This window comes from Pan troglodytes, chromosome 11 (assembly GCF_028858775.2).
Source record: "Pan troglodytes isolate AG18354 chromosome 11, NHGRI_mPanTro3-v2.0_pri, whole genome shotgun sequence".
In the NCBI taxonomy this organism is placed as follows: domain Eukaryota; kingdom Metazoa; phylum Chordata; class Mammalia; order Primates; family Hominidae; genus Pan; species Pan troglodytes.
In genome coordinates, this window is record NC_072409.2 from 98,612,611 (window position 1) to 98,627,739 (window position 15,129).

The following is a 15,129-nucleotide window of genomic DNA, read 5'->3' on the forward strand; positions in this document are numbered from 1 at the left end:
AGGGGTGAAGAATTGAGAGAAAGAGAACAGAGGAAACAAACTTCATTAGAAACAGTAAACTAAGATCTGATTCTTAAAGAAGTTTAATAAGAATTGAAGACAAATTGTTAGTGTAATACTTTTAATTCAACTCACCTGAGTCTTAGAGCTAAATCCCAATTATTATTCGAAAATATTAAAATGAATCTATGTGAAAATGTTTCAAATTTTGAATAAATAATTTCATCTCATTATTGCAAGATTATTCAAATTAGAAAACAATCTAAAAATATGTGTAGACAAGGAATAAAGACAATACATATAATGCTCTAGAATAAGAATGAATAATCTGATATAAATGAACACTAAAGTCTGAACAATAACACACCTGACAAATAAGGCAATGTGATCATTCCCAAATTTTAAAATCCTGCACTACACAACTACTACATTTTTGAGGAGAAAAAAAAGCGTTAGTAAAAAATCTTCAGAAGCTCAAAAAGTTAAAAAGTGTGATGTAATAGCAAGATAAAAGAAACCAAATGGATACAATCAGGAGAAACAATGGCCAGAGAAAAATGATGGAAGCCCTTTTCACAGAGAAAGGTAACTGCTATACTCTGGTCACCAAAAAGAAAGCAATGAAATCTTCTGAATAACATTTAACTTAGATATCAGGATAAATATTCCAACATTAGAAATTATTAACTGTTGAAAAAATTTGGATGAGAATGGATAATGCAAGTTTGTAGAATCTGTTTACCGAGGCTTTTAGGGATAAGACCTCACCTTTCCATTTAAAACTGAACTATACTGTTGGCTTTATAATAAAGTTTAAGAATTGCATTCTGGACCCAAGATTACCTAGATCTGAATTCTACACAGGTAGCTGTTTGACTTTAGACAACACTCTAAGCTTCAGTTACCTGATCTACAAACAGGGATAAAAATAACAATACCACATCAGGTTGGTGCGAGGCTTAAACAATCAGGCAAAAGCCCTATTGCCAGTGCCTGATACACAATAAGCTAAAAAAATGTTATCTATTATTATTATATGGTTACTAGGAGCAATTTACATTTTTATCTCGATTTACATAATACATTTCTAAAATAATTTGTGTAAATGGAAACTCAGATTCTCCCCAGCTTATAGTACAATTTTACATTCTGTCTTTATAACTGTGATCTAACTGGAAGGACTTCTCACTTGTATTTTGTTTCTCCACATTTTTCACCACTGCAGAACCATTCATCCACCCAAAGTCAAACATTAAATGGACTAGAGTAATGTTTAAATTAAAATAGAAACATCGCCATAAAGTTTTAAAATACAATTATGATTTTTAAATTGCATTATCCAAAGTGGGACATCATAGCATGCAATGTCTCAAGTTTCAGTAACTTAACGTTTACTGATCATGTAGTAGGCAGGTCCCCTTAGAATCCATGACCCCCATACATTCTTATTATGGGATAATTTTAAAAGGGTATGTTATGTACGAACTAATTAAAAGTGAATTGGGCCAGGTGCAGTGGCTCACACCTATAATCCCAGCACTTTGGGAGGCTGAAGCAGATGGATCACCTGAGGTAAGGAGTTGGAGACCAGCCTAGTCAACATGGTGAAACTCAGTCTCTATCGAAAAGTACAAAAATTAGCTGAGTGTGGTGGCACGCGCCTGTAGTCCCAGCTACTGGGGAGGCTAAGGTGGGGGAATTGCTTGAAGCCTGGGAGGCGGGGGTTGCAGTGAGTCGAGATCGTGCCACTGCACTCCAGCCTAGGCAACAGAGTGAGACACTGTCAAAAAAAAAAAAAGTGAATTGCATATGGTTAATATGATGCTATAGCTTCATAAAAGGAAGTCTTCCCTGGGTGGATAGGTCAGTGTGTGTGTGTGTGTGTGTGTGTGTGCGCGCGCGTGCGTGTGTGTACATATGTGTAGTCAGTACACTATAATGAATAGTAATAGTCTGAACTGACAAAGAAATGTTTATTGCACCTTTATTTACAATAGTAAAACAAATTATATAACCAACAGTAGAAAAATAAATTATATGACCATCTAAAATAGTTATATGTTATGATTTTTTTAAATATAATGTTAAAGTGAAAAATATTAGTGTGCTAACAAATATGTTAAGATGCATTTTTAAAAGTGAAATATTCAAAATGTTCACAGTATTTGCCTCTGGGAGATGGAATTATAAAAGACTTTGTTTTTTAAAATAACTATATACAGCCACCAAAACAATTGTAATGTCTACTAACTGCAGACAAAATTTATAAAGAATAAATAAATAATAAGAATATTTTCAAATTGAGTCTAGTTGAGGATACTAATGAAAACTGTATTAATAACTACAAGCATCTAAAACAACTTCAAAATTAAAATATTACAGTGGGAGGAACAATTTCAAAGTGAGAATCAACTTAAGTATCAGTGAAGCCCCCCTACTCCCACACTCCCCAAGGTAATCTCTGAGAAACAAAAATAAAAGAAAAATGATATTCAATCTAGAGAAAGAAATGATAAAAAACAGACTAAACACAAGGAAAAGGAAGCCAATTATTAGGTTAGCATATCTCAGTTTGTTCTCTTTTATTTTTATTCTGCCTCAGTATCATTCACATACACAACATAACCCCATCATTTACATCTCTCATTTTCTATAATGATTCTTGGAAGGGATAAACATAAGCCTAGAAGAAAAGTGTTTACGGTTTCAAAATGTACCCCAGATCACAATTTAGGTTACGGCAAGTTCGCCAAATAGGGGCATATAAGCTCTAGTTCTCCAAATTTAGTAAAGACATACACTAGGGAATTTATGGTTTGAACTAGAGTCCATTTGGAAAAGTTATCAGAAATTAATTTGTCTCTTTGATATCTTATCTTCTCAGCAAAGTATTACTGGTATGACACCATCAAGGAGAGCTTTCTTTATCCTTAGTCTTGGAACAGGCCCCCAGTTATGCTCCCATATTTCCCTCTACTACTATTACAACATACATCATTCTTTTCTTGCTTCTACCATTTAATGTCTGCTATCAACTAATTTTAAACTGTAAGAGTTGTAGAATAAAGGAAGTAAAATGGTATCTATGCAGATAACTGGGCAGGAAAGCTTTCAGGCACTGGAAGAAAGTATACCTTGAAAGGTTAAATACCTGTTATGTTCAAGGAATAAAAACATGGTGTGTGTTGCTGGAGTGAATAAGAAAAGAAGGCAAAGATGAGATCAGAGAGGTAATGTAGAGTCGGAACGTGTAGAGTCCCACAGGTTGTAGTAAGAACTTAGGTTTTTTATTTTTAATGGTCTGGGAAACCACTGGAGGAACTTGAAGAGAGCAGTGATCTGATTTGACTCACAAAGTTTTTGCAATAATATCCTGGCACCTATGTCAAAAGGCTTAAGATCAGAACAAAGAAACTGGCAAGTTACTGCAATAATCCAGGTAATATGTGATAGTGGCCTGGACAGAATGGTGACAGCAAGGGTGGTGGGAAGTAGTCGAATTCTGCACCTGTACTGAAAACATAAAAGGCAATAGCTTTGTTTTGACCACGTTCACTATGAGATGCCCATTAGGAATCCAAGTGAAGAGATATTAAGTAGGCAATTAGATATACTCTTTCCTAGAGTATACAGAAGAGATCCAAGGTAGATAAACAAATTTACAAATTTGGGAATCATCAGCCTATAGACACAGGTAGAGCATCCAAATCAAAAAATCTGAAATGCTCCAAAATCCAAAACATTTTTGAGCACCAGTATGATGCTCAAAGGAAATGCTCATTGGAGCATTTCAGATTTCAATTTTTCAGATTTGGGATGCTCAGCCAGTAAATGTAATGCAAATATTCCAAAATCTCAAAAGCTAAAAATGTGAAACACTTCAGGTTTCAGATTCCAAGCATTTCAGATAAGGGATATTCAACCTGCAGTATAATTTTGAAAGTCAAGGTGATTAGATAAAATCACCTAGGGTGTGAGTATAAACAGAAAAAAAAAGGGAGAGATCCTAAGAGTGAGGCCTGGAACATTTTAACACTTTACAGGACATGGAGACTGGGTAGGACCAGAAAGAAATTAAAAAGGGACAGCTAAAAACTGAAGGAAGAAAACCACCCAATTATAGTACAAGGGAAGCCAAGAGGGGAAAAAAAATGTTTCAAGCAATAGAAAAAAAATGTTTCAAGCAACAGAAAGTCATCAATGGGGGAAAAAGAGAAAACAATTAGTATTAATAACAATTAACAAGTATTAATAAAGTACAGTGTTTCAAATCATTTTAGCAATGGAACGTGCTTTAGAAACAAAAAACACAGTGGGCAATGTCACCCCATAAAACAAAAAGGCAGCACTGCTCTAGCTGAAGTGGAAGACTGTATCTTCCTGCTTGCTATCATCTAGGTCCTTGGGAGAACACAAAGGGAACACAAAACACACACTGAAAACCACTGTTACAAAGCATCATTTAAAAATATGTGTTTAAGTTTTAAGGTAATTAATTTCATGTTAATTATAGACATTGGATTTTCACAGTGATTTTTTAGAAAAGTAAGATCAAAAGTAAAAATCCAATAATTCTAGAGGGATAATATGAACTGTATTATTTAACCTCTCTAAGCCTCACTTGCCTCAACTACTATCATTAAATGAGAATAACACTATATAAACTACATTATTTATTAAAATAATTTAGCACACTACACAAAACATATGAAGAACACAGTAAAGGCTTTTTTTTTTTTTTTTTGAGACGTTGTCTCCCCGTCGCCAGGCTGGAGTGCAATGGTGCGATCTTGGCTCACTGCGACCTCCGCCTCCCAGGTTCAAGTGATTCTCCTGCCTCAGCCTCCCAAGTAGCTGGGACTACAGGCATGAACCACCATGCTCAGCTAACTTTTTGTATTTTTAGTAGAAACAGGGTTTCATCATGTTGGCCAGGATGGTCTCGATCTCTTGATCTTGTGATTCGCCCGCCTCAGCCTCCCAAAGTGCTGGGATTACAGGCATGAGCCACCATGCCCGGCCAATAAAGGTATTTTTTTAATTAGTAGATTAAATTATTGCTGCTGAGTCAGTTAGCACACCTAAATACTTGGGTAAACCTTCTTGAAAGGCTCCTAAAACAACTGTAAAGTAAAAGACTACTGAACAGAAACACACAAAATAAACAGAGAAAACTCCTGGAAAATATTGATCCTGAAGCCCTCCTCAGCAATCCCCTTTGTATTTGTGAAGATTTGCCGAAAAATAATGTACAAATTTTACAATGAAATTCTGCCATACTTGACAAAATAATTTCTTGTAATAGCAGGCCGAGGAATTCCAGTTTTGAGACTATACTCCTAGTATGTTTCACAGAAGCTGTCTGAATGCCAATTTATAAAAATAATACCCTATAGAGTAAGTTTGTATCTATATTTTAAGTGATTCAGCTCTAATTACCATAAAGAAAATACAAAAAATTTTAAATGTTACCAAATTGAACCATCCTTCACTTCTAAATTTTGAGGAAACACATGTAAAAGGAAGTAAAAATTAAATGCTGAAATTTGAAAAAATCCGAATTCTATATATGTTCATAAGTTTATACATAAACATTTACATCTTTATTACAGAATAAAAGCATACTTTTTGATATGATATACTTTCAGCTGTGTGAACATCTTCCTGATTTCTCAGTACTTTTTGTGTGTCCATATTGAGAACCTGAAGCTGCTGGATCAGCTCTGCTTGCTGGGCTGTATGTGTACTGTTCTGTTTGTAAAGATTCTGCAGCTCCTGCAGTTCCTTCCTGTGCAAAGCAAGCAATAAATAGAGAAAAGTATGGATAAAGATCATCTCAGTTAAATAATTGTGTTCATCTAAGGTTACAGATTGGCATCCTATTTTGCATCTGTTATTTGTACTGCAGGCAAACTTATTAATAAAAGAAATAATGACATATTTAATATTTATCACATACACACAGAAAATATTGATACAACGACTATGACTTTCAAAGCCAGATACATATTAATTTTCTTTTGTAGCTTTATAGTAATAAAAACCATGGATATACATAGTACAACCTTTTATTTAAGTTAACACTTCAGTTTCAAGAATTAACAAGTGGTAAGATCAACTATAGTTATTAGACAGTTTTGAACAAAGGGTACGTCAACCTTTCATTTTATATTACTATACAGAACTTTAAATATATTAAAAAGAATCCCAAAGGGCAAACTTAAGTTTTCAAACCAAAGTTCCTTAAAGCACAACTGCCAATTCTAGTTTGTAACCTCAGGGTCCTTGGCTGGGATGCTTGTGACTCCTCTAACTCAGCTTGAAGGAACTGATGAGGTAAAAGAGTCAGAAAGTCACAAGAAAAATCCAGTCCTTCGAACCTACGCAGGATGAAACTGATAAGCAGGAGGACAAATGAACTGGTGGTGGTAATGATGGCACTAAGAGTCTAGGAGAACTACACCTTTGAGATAGAGGTTTCCAGATTGCTGTGGTTGTGAATCCTGTGTGATACAGATTATACAAACTGGGAATTCTTTTGTATACTTAATTTGAACAGAGAAATATTTATAAAGCACTATTACATCAAAATATACTATAAACAGTAGTCTCTTATTATCTATGGGAGAATGGTTTCAAGACCCACTTTGAATATGAAAATTTACAGATGCTCAAGTCCTTATATAAAATGATGCAGTTTTGCATATAATCTATGCACAACCAAATACTTTAAGTCATCTCTAGATTACTTATAATACCTAACACAAAGTACATGCTATGCAAATAATGTTATACTGTATTGTTTAGGGAATAATGGCAAGAAAAAAGTCTGTACACGTTCAGTACAGATGCAACCACTCATTTTTCTTCACCTGATATTTTCATGATTGGTTGAATCCATGGATATGAAAGGCTGATTGTACTTATATAATATTTTGAAGATTGTATTTCTTAATGGAACTTATTTTTTTACCTATAACTTTAAACTAGTCATTCATTCACATAAAATGTCTTAAAAGAAAGAAGGAATAAAAGAGATACGGAGACAGTTGTTGAACATGGATGAAAATTAGTATGGGAGCAAGGAGTTCTGCTCCTTAGAGATTTAGAACATTAATGTTCTCAAACCACAACTACAACCCCTGCATCCATACAGATACATGGATATACACCATTTTCCTGTAACAATTCAAAAAACTGAAACATGCAGAAAATAGCAGTCAAAAACGGGGAAGGGGAGAGAAGAGAACCAATAATGGCACAATGCCTTCAGGAAATGTAATACAAGAGGAGGGGAAAAAAGACCCACAGTAATCATGCATGATGATTACTGCCATTTTTCACTAATAACATTAGCAAAAATTATCAAAGGAAATACGCAACAGGGCAGGAGAAAATTCCATCATAGTTAAGATACGTTAGCCAGGAGGCCTAAAAAAAATGTGACATTTAGAAAAGAGACATGATGAAGATAAAACATATCATCTTTCAATACAGTGTCAAAACATAGCAAATTTATTTATATTCCCATGTTAGAAGACATTTGGTATTTCTTAATGAGAAGGCCCGAATCCGTAGCTGGTCTGCATTTAAGGACAACGTACAACAAAATATATGTATCTTTAGTCAAAAGAAACACACTAGGCAGGGTGCGATGGCTCACACCTGTAATCCCAGCACTTTGGAGGCCGAGGCAGGTGGATCACCTGAGGTAGGTGGATCGCCTGAGGTCAGGAGTTCGAGACCAGCCTGACCAATAGTGAAACCCCATCTCTACTAAAATTACAAAAATCAGCTGGGCATGGTAGCATACATCCGTAGTTTCAGCTACTCAGGAGGCTGAGGCAGAAGAATCACTTGATCCTGAGCCGAGATCGCACCACCCCACTCCAACCTGGGTGACAGAGCCAGACTCCATCTAAAACACACACACACACACACTCTCTCTCTCTCTCTCTCTCTCTGAAGAGTAAGGAGATGCTCATACTATTATGACGCTTTGCAAATTAAAAGTTAACCTGGGAAAAAGCACATTTTTCTCTACCACCTCATGATATTTTCTGGGCATGCTCTCAATAAGTGGAATTGAAGCATACTCTTATACTATGTAGATATGTTTATTTCTATCTCCCCACACAACCCTCGGAAAAGTACAAGTGATGATATGTACACCAATGTTGCAAATACAAAAAGCAAGCAAAGCTCGCACAACTCACACATCTGAACCAGCGGAAAGCACTGAATTTGTCCAGATCTTTCCTCATTTGAAAATAAGTAGAGAAAAACAGGGCGGGCCAAGATGGCCGACTAGAAACAGCTGTGGTCGGAGGCCCCCCACCAAGAAGAACGAAAACAATGAGTGAATCCTGCACCGGCAACTGAGGTATCCAAGTTCTCTCATTGGGACTGACTAGGCAGCTGGCACAACCCACAGAGAGCAAGGAAAAGCAGGGTGGTGCGCCGGCCCACCTGGGAGCCACACAGAGTAATGCGAGCTCCTACCACCAGCCAAGGGAAATGGTGAGTGATCGACCTACTGAGAGGTGCCAGTGTGCTGGCAGCCCCCGCAGCCGTGGCTCGCTCTCGGCGCCATCTCGGCCTCGGCGCCCACGCTGGCGGCGCTTGAGCAGCCCTTCAGCCCGCCGCTGCACCGTGGGAGTCCTCTTCTGGGCTGGCCAAGGCCAGAGCCAGCTCCCTCAGCTTGCGGGGAGGTGTGGAGGGAGAGGCGTGGGTGGGAACTGGGGCTGCGTGCAGCGCTTGCGGGCCAGCTAGAGTTCCGGGTGGGCGTGGGCTTGGCGGCCCGCACTCAGAGCGGCCAGCCAGCCCCGCCAGCCGGGCAGTGAGGGGCTTAGCACCCAGGCCAGCAGCCACGGACGGTGCGCCAGATCCCCCAGCAGTGTTGGCCCACCGGCGCTGCTCTCGATTTCTCACCAGGCCTTAGCTGCCTCCCCGAGGGGCAGGGCTGGGGACCTGCAGCCCACCATGCCTGAGCCTCCCCCGCCCTCCCCCCACTCCCCCCCACTCTCTACCCACTCCCCACTCCCCCCACCCTCCCCCCCTCCCTCCCCTCCCTCCCCCCACCCCGCCGTGGGCTCCTGCGCAGCCAGAGCCTCCCTGACGAGCGCTGCCCCCTGCTCCATGGCAGCCAGTCCCATCCAAGGGCTGAGGAGTGCTGGTGGAGGGCACGGGACTGGCAGGCAGCTCCACCTGTGGCCCCTGTGCGGGATCCACTGGGTGAAGCCAGCTGGGCTCCTGAGTCTAGTGGGGACTTGGAGAACCTTTATGTCTAGCTAAGGGATTGTAAATACACCAATCAGCACTCCGTATCTAGCTCAAGGTTTGTGAACACACCAATCAGCACCGTGTGTCTACCTCAGGGTTTGTGGATGCACCAATCAGCACTCTGTATCTAGCGAATCTAGTGGGGACTTGGAGAACTTTTGTGTCTAGCTCAGGGATTGTAAACGCACCAATCAGCACCCTGTCAAAATGGACCAATCAGCTCTCTGTAAAACCAATTGGCTCTCTGTAAAATGGACCAATCAGCAGGATGTGGGTGGGGCCAGATAAGACAATGAAAGCAGGCTGCCAGAGCCAGCAGTGGCAACCCCCTTGGGTCCCCTTCCACACTGTGGAAGCTTTGTTCTTTCACTCTTTGCAATAAATCTTGCTGCTGCTCACTCTTTGGATCCACACTGCCTTTATGAGCTGTAACACTCGAAGGTCTGCAGCTTCACTCCTGAAGCCAGCGAGACCACGAATCCACCAGAAGGAAGAAACTCTGAACACATCTGAACATCAGAAGGAACAAACTCCGGACACGCCGCCTTTAAGAACTGTAACACTCACCGCAAGGGTCTGTGGCTTCATTCTTGAAGTCAGTGAGACCAAGAACGCACCAATTCTGGACACACTACCCTGCCTGGGAAACCACACTTTTTCCATGGATCCGTGCTACCCACAGATCAGGAGATCCCCCAATGAGCCCATGCCACCAGGGCCTTGGGTCCCAAGTGCAGAGCTGTCCAGATTCTCGGCAGCCTCTTGGTGGCCTCTCAGCAGCCAATGGGTTGGTGACTACCTACGACTACCAACTTCCTAATGGAAGGGGTGGTCATCATCACCACCCTGCCTTTTGCCTAAGATGCCTGAGTTCCCGGGGAGTAGGGGCAAGGGGTGGCAGCCATCACTGCAGCTCCAGTCTGCCAATTTTCCCCTGCCAGTGCCAGGAAGACTAGATGGTTTGGACCCAGATGGAATTCCCCACAGCACTCACAGTGGCTATGGCTATGGCAGATCATGGCCAGACTGCCTCTTCAGGCGGAACCCTAACCCATCCCTCCTCACTGGGTGAGACCTTCCTGCAGGAATTTCAGCAACTGCAGCCAGGGGTTTAGGGACAGAACTCTGATGTCCCTGGGACTGAGCCTCTAGTGGGAGAGGCAGCCACAGTATTCACAGATTAGCAGACTTAGACTTTCCCCCTGCCAGCTCTGAGGAATCCAGGCAGTCCAGATGATTGAGATTCCCCACAGCACAGCGCACCCGCTCCGCCAAGGGGCAGCCAGAATGCTTCATTAAGCACGTCCCAGAACCCCTGCCTCCAGACTGGGTGAGACCCCAACAGGGGTTGCCAGATAACTTATACAGGAGCATTCCTGTTGGCATCAGGTTGGTGCCCCTCTGGGACAAAGATCCCAGCCAGAGGAAGTAGCAGGCAGCCATCTTTGCTATTCTGCATCTTCCACTGTTGATACCTGCAGGTGCAGAAGGGACCCAAGTGAATAGGGTCTGGAGTGACCCCCAGCAAACCACAGCAGCCCTACGGAAGAGGGGCCTGAATGTTAAAAGAAAAACAAACAGAAAGCAACAACAATAACAGCAACAACAAAAAGGTCCTCGCAAACTGAAAGATCAAAGCTAGGTAAACTCACAAAGATGAGAAAGAATCAATGAAAACTCGAAAAGCCAAAGTGCCTCTTCTCCATATGATCATAATACCTCTCTAGGAAGAGCACAGAACTGGGCGGAGGTGGAGATGGATGAACTGACACAAGTAGGCCTCAGAAGGTGGGGAACAACGAACTTAGCTGAGCCAAAGGGACATGTCCTAACCCAATACAAACAAGCTAAGAACCATGATAAAACATTACAGGAGCTGTTAACCAAAATAATTAGTTTGAAAGGAACATAAATAACCTAATGGAGTTGAAAAACACAACCTGAGAACATCACAATGCAACCATAAGTATCAACAGCCAAAGTGACCAAGCAGAGGAAAGAATTTCAGAGCTTAAAGACTATCTTGCTGAAATAAGACAGGCGGACAAGACGAGAGAAAAAAGAATGAAAAGAAACAAAACCTCCATGAACTTTGGGATTATGTAAAAAGACCAAACCTATGACTGACTTGGATACCTGAAAGAGATGGGGAGAACAGAACCAAGGTGGAAAACATACCTCAGGATATCATCTACGAAAACTTCCCTAACCTAACAAGATAGGCCAACATTCAAATTCATGAAATCCAAAGAACCCTCGTAAGATACTCCATGAGATGATCAGCCCTAACACACATAATCATCAAATTCACCAAGGTCAAAATGAAGGGAAAAAAAATGTTAACAGCAGCCAGAGAGAAAGGGGAGATCACCTACAAAGGGAAACCCATTAGACTAACAGCAAACTTCTCAGCAGAAACCCTACAAGCGAGAAGAGATTGGGGGCCATTATTCAATATTCTTAAAGAAAAGGATTTCCAACCCAGAATTTCATTTCCAGTCAAACTAAGCTTCATAAGCTAAGGAAAAATAAAATCCTTTTCAGAGAAGCAAATGCTGAGGTAATTAGTCACCACCAGGCCTACCTTGCAAGAGCTCCTGAAGGAAGCACTAAATATAGAAAGGAAAAACCACCACTAGCCACTGCAAAAACACACTGAAGTACAAAGACCAATGAAACTATAAAGCAACTACATCACCAAGTCTGATAACCAGCTACCATCATAACAGGATCAAATTCACAGACAACAATATTAACGTTAAATGTAAATGGGCTAAATGCCCTGATTAAAAGACACAGAATGGCAAGCTGGATAAAGAGTCAAGACTCATCAATGTGCTGGATTTAAGAGACCCATCTCACATGCAAAGACACACATAGGCTCAAAATAAAGGAATGGAGGAAAATATACCAAGCAAATGGAAAGCAGAAAAAAGCAGGGGCTGCAATCCTAGTTTCTGACAAAATAGAGTTTAAACCAACAGGGATCAAAAGAGACAAAGAGGGGCATTACATAATGGTAAAGGGTTCAATTCAATGAGAACTGCTAACTATCCTAAATATATATGCATCTAACACAGGAGCACCCAGATTCATAAAACAAGTTCTTAGAGACCTACAAAGACACTTAGACTCCCACACAATAATAGTGGGAGACTTTTAACATCCCACTAACAATATTAGACAGATCACCAAAACAAAATTAACAAGGATATTCAGGACATGAACTCAGCTCTGGATCAAGTGGACCTGATAAATATCTACAGAACTGTCCACCCAAAAACAACGGAATATATATTCTTCTTGGCGACACATAGCACATAGCACTTACTCTAAAATCAGTCACGTACTTGGGAGTAAAACACTCCTCAGCAAATACAAAAGAACTGAAATCATAACAGTCTCTCAGAAAACAGCGCAATCAAATTATAACTCAAGATAAAGAAACCCACTCAAACCACAAAACTACATGGAAACTGAACAACCTGCTCCTGAATGACTCCTGGGTACATAATGAAATTAAGGCAGAAATCAAGAAGTTCTTTGAAACCAATGATAACAAAGAGACAACACACAGAGTCTCTGGGATCCAGCTAAAGCAGTGTTAAGAGGGAAATTTATAGCACTAACTGCCCACATCAAAAAGCTAGAAAAATCTCCAGTTGACACCCTAACATCGAAACTAAAAGAAATAGAGAACCAAGAGCAAATAAACCACAACACTAGCAGAAGAAAAGAAATAACCAAGATCAGAGGAGAATTGAAGGAGATACAGACATGAAAAACCCTTCCAAAAAAATCAATGAATCCAGAAGCCGTTTGTTGAAAAAATTAATAAAATGGATAGACTGCAAGCTAGACTAATAAGAAAAGAGAAAAGAATCAAATAGATACAACAAAAAAAGATAAAGGGGATATCACCACTGACCCCACAGAAATACAAACAACCTTCAGATAATACTATAAATACCTCTATGCAAATAAACTAGAAAATCTAGAAGAAACAGATAAATTCCTAGACACACACACCCTCCCAAAACTGAACCAGGGAGAAGCTGAATCCCTGAATAGACCAATAACAACTTCTGAAGGGGCAGTAACAAATACCCTACCAGCCACAAAAAAGCCCATGACCAGTGGATTTACAGCTGAATTCTATCACAGGTGCAAACAGGAGCTAGTACCATTCCTTCTGAAACTATTCCAAACAATTGAAAAGGAGGGTCTGCTCCCTAATTCATTTTATGAGGTCAGTATCATCCTGATACCAAACCCTGAGAAAATAAAAACTTCAGGCCAATATCCCTGAACATCGATGCAAAATCCTCAAAAATTAGCAAGGCGTACTGGAAGCGCCTGTAATCCCAGCTACTCAGGAGGCTGAGGCAGGAGAAGTGCTTGAACCTGGGAGGTGGAGATTGCAGTGACCCAAGGTCACGCCATTGCACTCCAGCCTGGGAAACATGAGCAAAACTCTGTCTCAAAAAAACAAACAAACAAAATCCTCAATAAAATACTGGCAAACTGAATACAGCAGCACATTCAAAAAGCTTATCCACCACGATCAAGTCAGCTTCATTCCCAAGATGCAAGGCTGGTTCAACATACACAAATCAATAAATCTAATTCATCACATAAACAGAACTAAAGACAAAAAAACACATGATCATCTCAATAGACACAGAAAACACCTTCGATAAAATTCAACATCCCTTCATGTTAAAAATGCTCAATAAACTAGGTATTGATGGAACATACCTCAAAATAATGAGCCATTTATGACAAACCCACAGCCAATATCATACTGAATGGGCAAAAGCTGGAAGCATTTCCCTTGAAAACTGGCACAAGACAAGGATGCTGTCTCTCACCACTTCTATTCAACATAGTATTGGAAGTTCTGGCCAGGGCAGTCAGGCAAGACAAAGAAACAAAGGGTATTCAAATGGGAAGAGAGGAAGTCAAACTGTCTCTGTTTGCAGATGACATGATTCTATATCTAGAAAACCCCATCATCACAGCCCAAAAGCTTTCCAAGCTGATATGCAACTTCAGCAAAGTCTCAGTATACAAAATCAACTGCAAAAATCACAAGCATTCCCATACACTAACAATAGACAAGCAGAGAGCCCAATCATGAATGAACTCCCATTCACAAATGCTAAGAAAAGAATAAAATGCCTAGGAATACAGCTAACAAGAGAAGTGAAAGAGTGAAGGACCTCTTCAAGGCGAACCACAAACCACTGCTCAAAGAAATAAGAGAGGGCAAAAACAAATGAAAAAACATTCCATGCTCATGGATAGAAAGAATCAATATCGTGAAAATGGCCATACTGCCCAAAGTAATTTATAGATTCAATGCTATTCCTATTAAACTACCATTAACATTCTTCACAGATTTAGAAAAAACTACGTTAAAATTAATATGGAACCAAAAAAGAGCCCGTATAGCCAAGACAATCCTAAGCAAAAAGAACAAAGCCAGTGGCATCACACTACCGGACTTCAAACGATACTACAGGGCAACAGTAACCAAAACAACACGGTACTGGTACAAAAACAGACACATGAACCAATAGAACAGAACAGAGATCTCAGAAATAAGACCGCACATCTACAACCATCTGATCTTTGACAAACCTGACAAAACCAAGCAATGGGGAAAGGATTCTCTATTTAATAAATGCTGCTGGGAAAACTGGCTAGCCATAAGCAGAAAACTGAAACTGGACCCCTTCCTTATGCCTTATACAAAAATTAATTCAAGATAGGTTAAAGACTCATTAAATGTAAAACCCAAAAGTATAAAAATCCTAGAAGGAAATCTACTCAAACCATTCAGGA

The 15,129-nt window shown here is 40.1% G+C and overlaps 1 protein-coding gene across 11 annotated transcripts in view; it reads right to left on the minus strand.

Annotated features, from left to right (window-relative positions):
- Nucleotides 1-15,129, minus strand: part of CNTLN (centlein) — a 478,854-nt gene that overhangs the window by 202,535 nt on the left and 261,190 nt on the right. For all 11 annotated transcript variants that reach the window (XM_063787952.1, XM_063787956.1, XM_009456357.3 and 8 more), the window contains one exon: nt 5,626-5,788. In XM_063787952.1, coding sequence (XP_063644022.1) covers nt 5,626-5,788 — 163 coding nt within the window. The remainder of the gene's footprint in view (nt 1-5,625; nt 5,789-15,129) is intronic.